This window comes from Clytia hemisphaerica, unplaced genomic scaffold, assembly GCF_902728285.1.
Source record: "Clytia hemisphaerica strain Z4C2 unplaced genomic scaffold, Clytia hemisphaerica genome assembly, whole genome shotgun sequence".
In the NCBI taxonomy this organism is placed as follows: domain Eukaryota; kingdom Metazoa; phylum Cnidaria; class Hydrozoa; order Leptothecata; family Clytiidae; genus Clytia; species Clytia hemisphaerica.
The window spans coordinates 116404-127692 of record NW_027104005.1 but is presented as its reverse complement, the minus strand read 5'-3'; the positions used below and the strand labels follow the sequence as shown (position 1 = coordinate 127692).

Below are 11289 nucleotides of genomic sequence, written 5' to 3'. Positions count from 1 at the left end.
TTATTGTACGCCCGGATTTGCTGAGGAATTCTTCCACACTGAGTCAAATGTTAAAGGGAAGAAAAACATTGGGCAAATGATAAAGAGTGTGGTTAAGACGGCTTTCAAAGGCTAGTTGATGTTTTCTTTTTACTACTTTAGTTACATCGAAAAATAATCTTATTATATATATCATTATATTGAGTCCGACCGACATCTCTGCATACCTTGTTTTCTAATTCATTGCAGATTAATCATATCTAGACTTTTGAGCATTCGTTTTCAACTTTAAATCAAGATACATTAGGTCATTCTTTATAGCCCAAATTCGTTGACAAAAATTAAAATAATATTCAGGATACCTTGAAGAACAAGAACGAGAAAACACACCGACTGCTGGTCCAACAAACGTCATCGTTTCTGATGCTGGTTCAACAGACGTCGTTGTTCCTCCGTCTGGTTCAACAGACCTTGTTCCTCCTGCTTTTCCAACAGACGTCATTATCCCTCCGGCAGGTTCAACAGACGTCATTGTTCCTCCTGCCGGTTCAACAGACGTCGTTGTTCCTCCTGCCGGTTCAACAGACATTGTTCTTCCTGCCGGTTCAACAGACGTCGTTGTTCCTCCTGCCGGTTCAACAGACGTCGTTGTTCCTTCTGTTGGTCCAACAGACGTCGTTCCCTCTGCTTTTCCAACAGACGTCGTTGCTCCTCCTTCTGGTCCAACAGACGTCGGTGTTCCTTCTGTTGGTCCAACAGACGTCGTTGTTCCTCCTGTTTTTTCAACAGACCTTGTTGCTCCTGCTCCAAGAAATTTGGCACCAGCTGGCGGCCACAAAAACGAAAGAAAGGAACTTTGTATTTCCACAAGTGTTTATGGTATGCCTCTTTAATTAATTCTCTTTGTCTAGCTAACTAAATCACTAAATGCCTTTTCGTTAATAATTTGAATAAGTTGGAATAAATAAACGAGTTGACATTGAGGAGAAGGGTGTGTAAGATATTCGAATGTATAAAAGTTCAAACAATGGCTCTTAGAGATCATTTTAACAACAGCCTAGACTGAGATTAATTCCGTTTTTGATATGGTTAATTTGAGCAAAAGGACAACAATTCTTAGATACTTTAATTTTACATGGCTAATGATTTTTAAATCATCTTTAGAAATCGAAAAGCAAGATGTGCAATCACATGATGTGGTTCCGGTCTATGCCAACCCTGGAGACCCGGATAGCGTGCAAAAATTCTGGCTCTTCAGGGTGATATCCACACCGCCACGAAAAATACAGGGACACTACCTACTGAAAGAGAACTGCTCTCAATACAGGAGAGAATATAAACTGAGCACGCTTTGGGAGAGCATCACTTTTAAATCGACGATCAAAGGCATTAAACCAAAAAGAATCTACATAATTAAGATGGCGCATGACAACATGCACAATTTCTTCCTTCAAGTGGCAACACACAATTTTTTATTTAGGAGTTGCCCCCTCTAGATCTTTCATTCAAGCTAGGCCAACTTTTTTTACGGGCTTAACTGACATTACTATATTATTGAAAATTAAACAAAAATTTACAGCTAATTTTACTTTTTGAGCAAATTTGTTTTCAAATCTTAGTAAAAAATGTTATGGGCATGTATTTTAATTGTTTCGTTTTCAGTGCTCTTAAGATATCCTCATTCCTTACTAGTGTAATGAAGTAGTATCTGAAAAAATAGCGAGGTGATGGTTACTCAATAAGATTTTACAATTCTTTTTCTAAATTTCTTTCTGATATGGAGGATATATTGTCCAGGGGGTTGTAAAAAATTTGCCTTGTCCGGGGGGGTAGACCTGCTGTCCAGGGAGTCAAATGTTTTGGGGAGGGTTAAATTTCTAAAAAATGTTATATCCTCCTCCCCCCATATTCAAATTCTTTCTGGAAGAAAACCGTAAAATGCTAAACTTTTGCTCATTTTGGACCGTCAAGTTTTATCATCAAATAAAGGATTGGAAGCTGTTAATAATGCATTTAACAATACATCAAACTATTTATTATTTTTTGCACTATAATCTTAAAATGAGCAAAAAATTAGCATGAAATTGGGTGCTAAAAGGTTGCTCAAATATGGACAATTGCCTTCGTGAAATATCATAGGTCAAAGTGGCAACTTTAATTGTTTAAAGGGCCCAATTTAGAGCACTTTCTGAAGTAATGTAAAATGCTAAATTTTGCTCATAACTAGCCCTTACAACAACTGTAAATTATGAAAAGCTGCTTTTTGGGGTCCTATCATCACTAGCAATAAGCTCAATTTTTCAATTTTTATTGATGTTAAATTGTGCGATTTAGCGCCCTTCGACAAGTTTATAGCGCCTTCAATAAGTGCAATGTTAATTTTTTTGCCTGCGGCGCTTCGTTTTATTCTACGCTGTTGCACCTTTCTCTTCAATTTTAAAACTACTATCAACATAAATTGCGAAAAGTCAAAGCAAAAGAAGTGTTGTGTATCCACCATAAGTTAAAGAGGATGCTCACCCCCAAAATGAGAGATTGCCAAAAAGATCGAAACTTGTTGATGCTCGCTGTGGTTTTTTAGGTCTTATTCTGACTATGTTTCTCCTTTTTAGAAGATCTTTTAAGCTGTTTGACGTTTCTTACACAAAGTTTTTTTGCCTCCGGCGCCAACATTTAAAAAAACCCTTATTTCTCCCAACTTTCTAATTTTAGGGGCCTCCTTCAGCTATTATGATCTTTAATGGAGAGTAAAGTAAGACCAGCGGCGCATAAGTTTAAAGATTAACAGGTAATCTTTCTGATAAGTTTTAGAAAAAAAAAATATTGACTAAATCGACTTACTAGGTATAAAATTTCCATTTCAAGTATCAACAACTCATGTTTTTATTTGAGGAGCTTTATTGTTGGTGCTAAATCGGTATTAAATTGATGCATTTTTAGACATCTTAAAAGTTGAAGATTGAAAAATTTACCTTGATCAGAAAACTACCGGGTGCACCACAAAAAAGTTTCTCTCTTTAAAACTAATTTTCCCAAAACCTAAAAATCTCAAAAGAACCATTCCTATTCCATTGGAAAGAAGAAAGATAAACTTTAATTTTGATGGGTCATTTATTAAATTCAGTTCATTAGATCGAAAGTTATGCTCTATTGAATAAAAAAGTTACTTTCTGAAAGTGCTCAAAAACGTTAAAAATTAACCTATCAAATCAAACAGAAGCAAAATTACATGATGCATCAGTATTTTCGTTTCAGTCATTAAAAATGATAATTAACTGTCTAAATGACCGTTTGTTGTATAAAAGAAGATTGAATTTCAATTAAAGGTCGAAAATTCGTTGAAAAAAGCTAAAAAATCTGGTAAAATTAATGAAAATACATCAAATATGGGTTTCGAGGTACATCCAGCGTTACATAGATTTTATCCAGTCTAGAACCAAAAATATGAGGAAAATTTCGTTAAAAGTAAATTGAAAGGATTTTGATGAAGATTTCAAACCCTTTCGTTCCTTAAGTTTCAAAATTTATGTGTTTAATTACTGAAAAATGGTCTTAATCATGTAAAGCCTCTTGCGATTGCAATCAAATAAAAATTTGATAGGTCGATTTTTAACGTTTTCGGGCACTTTCTGAAAGCAAGTTTTTTATTCGATTGAGCATAACTTTTGATCTAATGAATCGAATTTGATAAATGACACGTCAAAATTTAAGTTTATCTTTCTTCTTTCCGATGGAATAAAAATGGTTGTTTCTTTATTCTTAGATTTTGAGAAAATCAATTTCAAAGAGAGAAACTTTTTTGTGGCGCACCCGGTATGACTTTTCAAATTATAACAAGGAAATAGCTGTCAAGTTATCATTACCACCACCTTCGTATAAACATGAATTTAATATAGACACTGATGAACAACGTATAAAACGGTGGAGAGCGAAGCATTGTCTTTCTTTTGTTTAAGAAAACAATCGAGGATCTAGCTTTGTCCGCAAAGGACAACCTTGTAACGGCTAAGCCTTTTCAGTTCAGTGTTTTGCTCATCATTTTTGGCATTCCCTCAAATTATGTTCAGGTTTTCTCTGTGTTTCTCATTTTTCTCGGTTTTTCAGTTTTTCTCATGTTTTCTGCATTTTCAGTGTTTTTCTGTTCTCAGTGTTCACCATTTTGGATTCTAATTTGTTTATTTATGTTAATTTATTCAAAATATGCATTTTTCCAATTTTTGATTTTGGTCAGTAATTTATACATTTTTATCATTTATCAACTTTGACCTATGATCTAGAATTTATCATTCTGTAAATTACACATTTTCTAGAATTTGCTATTTAAGCAAGGACTTTCATTTTCACATCAGTTCAACAAGAGATTTCATGGAGTGAACATCAAATTTCCAACTTCAAACATATAACTTATAAACTTTTCTCTCATCAATATGAGTTTAGTTTATTAAATTTTATCACACCACTGCCTGGATTATTCCAGCCTCATACTTCAGGCAAGCTGTTTGAACATTATCATCACACATGTTACAAACACTTGTGACCGCTTCCAATTTATTCATCCCCACTCCGTGAATCCCTACAAACCTGTCATGGCGGCTCGAAGTTCTCTGATTTTGAAAAATGATTAATAATCTCATTTCTAAAAAGTCCACTATCTTTATCTTTTTGTACTTTTACTTGCCAAAAATTTGGAAAAATATGCTAAAATACTTAACGGATACATGTATTAAATCTGGCGTGACAAAAACATCATCAGACAAGAAAAATCAAACAAAAGGCCTAAAATGACACAGAATTTTAAGCTGGCGATATATTTCTAAACATATTTCTGAGAAGAGCTAAGATCGACATATATTAGACTTGAGTGTCTTGGCTTCACCGTGATATGAAAATATTTTGGAGGCTCGTGGTGGATCGGTGGTTTTATTGAGGTTAAAGTTTGAAAATTTCTGTTGTCAATATTCGAATTTTTATACATAGGATGTTTTTCGTATCTTTCTTGCGACTTGAAACGTCATAACGACACATAATTAGCAATTATTTTGATGCGGTAGCTTCTCTAAGGAAAACTTAATTTTCATCTGGGAATTTAAATGACTGTGTTAAGATGAAAAAATGATTAAAATGTTACGAAAAATCGTGGTATCGGAAGGAGAGTGAACAATAATGTCATCATTGCGGACAAGGCTAGAACATGAGAAATCAATGAAAATATAGCTCGTTGTTTATCCAGTGTCTATAAAAAATTCTTGTTATAAATAAAAGTTTTTTAACTCAAAGATTCCGGGCGTTACTTTCAACCAGTCACTGCTCTTACAAGACTGAGCTTAAGCATACCAGGATAATCACGACGACGGACGAAAAATGTAATAGGCTAGTGAAAGTACGAAATTTGATTGGTTGAAACTCACTAGCCTGTTAAATTTTTGTCGTGATTTTACCGATTTACTTAACTTCACTAATATTTCCACTTAATGATCGAGGGCGCAAGTAAGGACAAAAATACCAGGGGCGCCAATTTCATAGTTTGCACCACCAAGAAAATTAAGCCAGGCCGCTACTGGGGGTATGTGAAATTTTGAATAGGGTAGAACTTAGAGGGTTGCTCTAAAGTAGAGGGTAGTGTCTTCGAACAATTCATAAGAACAACTTTCCAGTGGTGCATGTCATAAACGTTGAAATGAACTTATTTTGTTGAAATCTTGTTTAAATTCCCTTAGCACTTTCACTTCAACTAGACGACATATTTTATATCATCTATGAGATTATACAATTTTTTTTCTCCTTAGGTATCTCTCGAAAAAGATAAGGTAGCCAAGGTGCACACTGGAAAAAGAAAGTTAGTTTTCATATTATCTGCGACTTTATAAGGAAATAATTAAAGCAATTTCATTAACTTTGATCATAACATCGTTCGTCGCGATAATTTCAAAGATTATATACCCCATTATATACTAAATAGATTAAACACGGTAAACTCTTCACTACTCTCTCGTGTCCAGTCCTTTTTACATCTGGTTGTGATGTTTGGTTTTTCATTTCAGGTTAATTATATTGAGAACAAAAGCGAACGGCAAAGAAGAAGTAGAGAATTATTCAATCAAACAATATCAAAGGTTTCGTTGAACCATGTATCATCAATTTTCAGTTCTTACTCTTATCTTCTACATTTTTTTACTATGAAACATTTGCCAGATATGACCATTAGCCGTCCCGGCGTCGTCCGAGATGACTTCTTGATTCAACATAGTATATAAAAACCGTCTATTTTTGGACGTGTTAGAGCTTTTATCACTTCATTTTTAATTATCAGGTACTTGCGACAAAATGAAAGACTTCTGTGATGATCCAATCGTCAAGAAACGATTCGCTTTTTACATGCGTGAAGTAGATGTTGACAATGATAAAGTCAAGCACTACCCTAAAAGTAATTTAAGTTTGCTGTTCAAAATTTGAGTGATCTCAAAATTTCAAAGAATGTTTTCAAATGACTAATATATTGTTTCCCCTCTACTAAGCGCCGTCGTCTCGTGATCGTCACACTTTTAATATCAGCCCTTATTTGGGAATAAAAATTGGAACATTGAGGACGATCTGCAATAGTCTGATATTGATCTATCCTTTTCTTACTGATGGAGTATGATCTTGATAAATTTGTACACACTAGGCACATTGACCAATCTCTATGGTTGGAGGAAAAAAAGATTCCAAGGAGAAACAGAAAATTGTTAGAACCTTAGTCAAACCTGGTAAGTTGAAAGGCAATGAATGTAGTAGACATCTTACATCTTACGTATACTTAATTTTTAAAATTTATTTTCATTGCTACATACCTGAAGGAAAGAAGTTTTGGTTCGCCAGTCAATCCGCCACAACTTCAATGCAATTGGCCGAAATTAATTCACGGTTATGTTTTTAATATTTTTCAACCAAATCCAACCACAGCTTTTTCGTTCCTCTTCTAGTTTTGCATATACTCCAAAGATGGCATGGGAAATAAGTTGCTTCACTTTATTTTGCCTGGGAAAGATTAGAGACTCTACTCTAGGTATAAAGAAATCATTTTTGACATATTTCACGAAAATCCTCATAAGATTAGCTATATCGATGAAAATTTCAATTTCAATTTCAGACCCTTTTTTGACACACCTGGCACAACTCATCCTTTTAGAACTCCTTTAAAACAAATTAAATTCCGGGGGGGGCTAGATCCTGGTCAAAAATAGTGTGACATTTTTTTTATTTATAAAAAGTGTCAAATTTCAAGTTTTGCCAATATCTTTTTTTCTACCGCTTCTTTTGTCTTGATATTTTAGGAGGCTGTAGGGCTTGGGGCTGGGAACCCGTCAATATAACTATTTGTGTTATATGAGCCATATTTGAGGTTGACAGGGCAAAAATGACTCTTTTCAGAAATGTCATCCTCAAAATAGGACTTAACAAGAGAAAGCGGAAAATGCTGAAAAAAAGCCGCCGAAAGGTTGCTCCTAGTAAAAAGTGTTAAAGGTACAAGGTTCACTTGTTCTCAACCCAGCCAGCACACAACGTTTTCAAAACGTTTTTTTTAGGTTTAAATTACGTTGTGAAAAAACGCGTTGCCAAAAAACGTTTTATAAACGTTTTTTCAACGTTGTAGAGAAAACGCGTTATTTCATAACGTTTATAAAACGTTGTTGAAACGTTAAAATCCAAACGTTTTTCAAAGGTTTTGCTAACAACGTTTAAGAAACGTTTTTGCTAAACTTGATTTAAACGTGATTTTGATCAACGTTTTTTAAACGTCTATAAAACGTTTTTTTGTGACGAAAGTGTAGTGCCCAAGATTTATATTTGAAATATATAAATATAACTTCATCGACTCTTCTCAGCTTTTATCCCAAGAAAATTTCTGAGACTTTACCTACCTGCTCTGAGATATAGCAGAGATATTCTATATATAATTTTTCTCTTTTACTTTATTGACTTCTCTTTAAGTTTTAAAAAATATATTTTAATAAAACGCCCACTCCCTGTTTGAATACCTCGTAAGATCGCCCACCCGTAGAATATAAACTTGTAATAGAAACACCCACTCGCCGCCCCCATCGTCCGCCGAATTAACAATGGAATGACTTCTTTTCTGGACAGCTTTCGAATTCGAAATCACTTGTAGTTCAAAACAAAAATCAAACAAAGTTGGATGTTTCATGCACGAAGACTGGAAGAAGCTGGTTCTTTTACAAAAATAGATAATGTAAGTAGTTTACATTAAACTGAAAATGCTTTTGATATTTAAGTTAATTCTTAGAGGCTTTATCGGTGTAGCTTATTTCAGGTTTCAATTTCTGATGATATTTATTTTTGAGAGCAAACCTTGGAAAAATTACATAATCTTCGGTAAACTTTATGTTAAAACTTTTTATTTTAACTTCTTTTCCCTCAGATTCAAGCTGGAGTGTATTATTGGTTTCCTTATTGCGACTATCCTCAGCTGACTTTGTGTGGTCGCCAGCAGAAAGTACCGAAAATATGCTAGTAAAGGTAGGTGAAATGTAACAAGACTTCAATAATATCTTTCCAAAACTATGCTAATTTCTTGTTAATACCCCTGCATCACTGAGTGAGCTTGGTACTTCAAACTAATGAAATTTGACTTGGAAACACCCATGTCTCAACGACAATAATTTAGCAAAGTCCCTTATAGAATACATTTCGTGAAACATAAAGTTTGGCCATGAAATTTAAGAAGTTTTTTCTTTATCCTTCTAGAGCATTCTTTTTCCCGTGGAAAGAAAAGATAGTTTTCAACGTCTCAACTGCAGCTAAAAAATCTTTAAACATCAAATTTACTATTCGTCTTTTATTTTTTCAGGATCGCAAATGTGTGAAGGAGACCAAAGAAATCGCAATCAAGATATCGTTTTTTAACACTTCGAATAGCAATCATACTGGAAACGTTTGGAATGATTATCACAAAGATGCCAGAAAGGAAGGACGGAAGAGAGAAAGAACATTAAATTTTTGATTTCATTGCGTTTAATTTATACTGATTGTAGATTATCATACCCAGAAAATTATATAGAAAAGAGCATTCAAAGAAAATTCAAATGTGTGTACGGTCTTTCTCATAATAGTGCAATGAATAGGAATTATTTTGGCAAAGAACGTCTTAGAGACGTGTTAAAACTAATCTAAAATAACTTTTAAAGACGTTTTTAAGTCGTCTCAGAAACGTACCATACCGAAATTAATAAAATTAGAACGTCTCGGAAACGTCCTAGAGACGTCCATAATTAGTTCCAAAAAGACGTCTTTCAAGTGGCTAGAAGAAAACGAAGAAACAACGTTTTTTAAACGCCTTGCAAGAACGTATTCTATAAACGTTTGAAAAACGTTTTTTTGACGTTGTGAAAAAACGTTTTAAAGTGCGACAAATACAACCTGAAAAAAACGTTTTCCAAACGTTGTGAAAAACGTTTTTTTAACGTTTTTTAAACGTTTTTTAAACGTTTTTTTGCCGGCTGGGAAGGGGATTAAGGCGGGGTCAAAATGCTTGCAACGTTACAAATCATTTTCAGAAGCTCATTTCGGGCTCAAACAAAGCGTATGACTAAGTAGAATAGGATTCAGTCTAGGCAGATGCTTTTTCACTTTGAAATGTCATTAATGTTTTCAGAATTAAATAAAAAAATTTATGAAATTTGATGACGTCATCACTTTTAAGGCAAAAAGCTAAAATCCTCAAAAAATGCTGACACCATCAAGATTTTGAAAATTTTTGAAAATATTTTGAAAATTTGCATTGAAATGCATCTTTGGTGAAAATTTGAAATTATTTTGATAATTGAATCAAAAGTTATTGGGATTTCAATTTTTATGACGTCATCAAAATAGCGCAAAATTGAGGATTTTTCCCAGCCGGCAAAAAAACGTTTAAAAAACGTTTAAAAAACGTTTTTCACAACGTTTGGAAAACGTTTTTTTCAGGTTGTATTTGTCGCATTTTAAAACGTTTTTTCACAACGTCAAAAAAACGTTTTTCAAACGTTTATAGATTACGTTTTTGCAAGGTGTTTAAAAAACGTTGTTTCTACGTTTTTCTCTAGCCACTTGAAAGACGTCTTTTTGGAACGAATAATGGACGTCTCTAGGACGTTTCCGAGAGGTTCTAATTTTTGTCATTTCGGTATGGTACGTTTCTGAGACGACTTAAAAACGTCTTTAAAAGTTATTTTAGATTAGTTTTAACACGTCTCTAAGACATTCTTTGCCAAAATAATTCCTATTCATTGCACTATTATGAGAAAGACCGTACACACCATTTGAATTTTCTTTGAATGCTCTTTTCTATATAATTTCTGGGTATGAAAATCTACAATCAGTATAAATTAAACGTAATGAAATCAAAAATTTGATGTTCTTTCTCTTCCGTCCTTCCTTTCTGGCATCTTTGTGATCATCATTCCAAACGTTTCCAGTATGATTGCTATTCGAAGTGTTAAAAAACGATATCTTGATTGCGATTTCTTTGGTCTCCTTCACACATTTGCGATCCTGAAAAAATAAAAGACGAATAGTAAATTTGATGTTTAAAGATTTTTTAGCTGCAGTTGAGACGTTGAAAACTATCTTTTCTTTCCACGGGAAAAAGAATGCTCCAGAAGGATTTTTAAAGAAAAAACTTTCATGGCCAAACTTTGTTTCACGAAATGTATTCTATAAAGGACTTTGCTAAATTATTGTCGTTGAGACAGGGGTGTTTCCAAGTCAAATTTCAGTAGTTTGAAGTACCAAGCTCACTCAGTGATGCAGGGGTATTAGCAAGAAATTATTAGCATAGTTTTGGAAAGATATTATTAAAGTCTTGTTACATTTCACCTACCTTTACTAGCATATTTTCGGTACTTTCTGCTGGCGACCACACAAAGTCAGCTGAGGATAGTCGCAATAAGGAAACCAATAATACACTCCAGCTTGAATCTGAGGGAAAAGAAGTTAAAATAAAAAGTTTTAACATAAAGTTTACTGAAGATATGTAATTTTTTCCAAGGTTTGCTCTCAAAAATAAATATCATCAGAATTTGAAACCTGAAATAAGCTACACCGATAAAGCCTCTAAGAATTAACTTAAATATCAAAAGCATTTTCAGTTTAATGTAAACTACTTACATTATCTAGTTGATTTTTGTAAAAGAACCAGCTTCTTCTAGTCTTCGTGCATGAAACATCCAACTTTGTTTGATTTTTGTTTTGAACTACAAGTGATTTCGAATTCGAACGTTTGAACATTCGAACGTTCGAAAGCTGTCCAGAAAAGAAGTCATCCATTGTTAA

The 11289-nt window shown here is 33.7% G+C and overlaps 1 protein-coding gene and 2 long non-coding RNA genes across 3 annotated transcripts; 2 read left to right on the top strand and 1 right to left on the bottom strand.

Annotated features, from left to right (window-relative positions):
* Positions 1-336: 336 nt before the first annotated feature.
* Positions 337-872, top strand: LOC136811351 (putative ankyrin repeat protein RF_0987; the record flags this gene model as incomplete). Its single annotated transcript, XM_067067966.1, has 1 exon — positions 337-872. A coding segment is annotated over one exon (536 nt), but the record flags the coding sequence as incomplete, so codon positions are not given.
* Positions 873-8114: 7242 nt separating this feature from the next.
* On the top strand, positions 8115-9063 carry LOC136811353 (uncharacterized). The gene is made up of 3 exons (XR_010847229.1): positions 8115-8209; positions 8399-8496; positions 8828-9063. It is a non-coding gene; the product is annotated as an uncharacterized lncRNA (long non-coding RNA).
* Positions 9064-10316: 1253 nt separating this feature from the next.
* LOC136811352 (uncharacterized) lies at positions 10317-11162 on the bottom strand. The gene is made up of 3 exons (XR_010847228.1): positions 11125-11162; positions 10838-10935; positions 10317-10509 (listed from the first exon to the last, which is right to left on the bottom strand). It is a non-coding gene; the product is annotated as an uncharacterized lncRNA (long non-coding RNA).
* Positions 11163-11289: the final 127 nt, after the last annotated feature.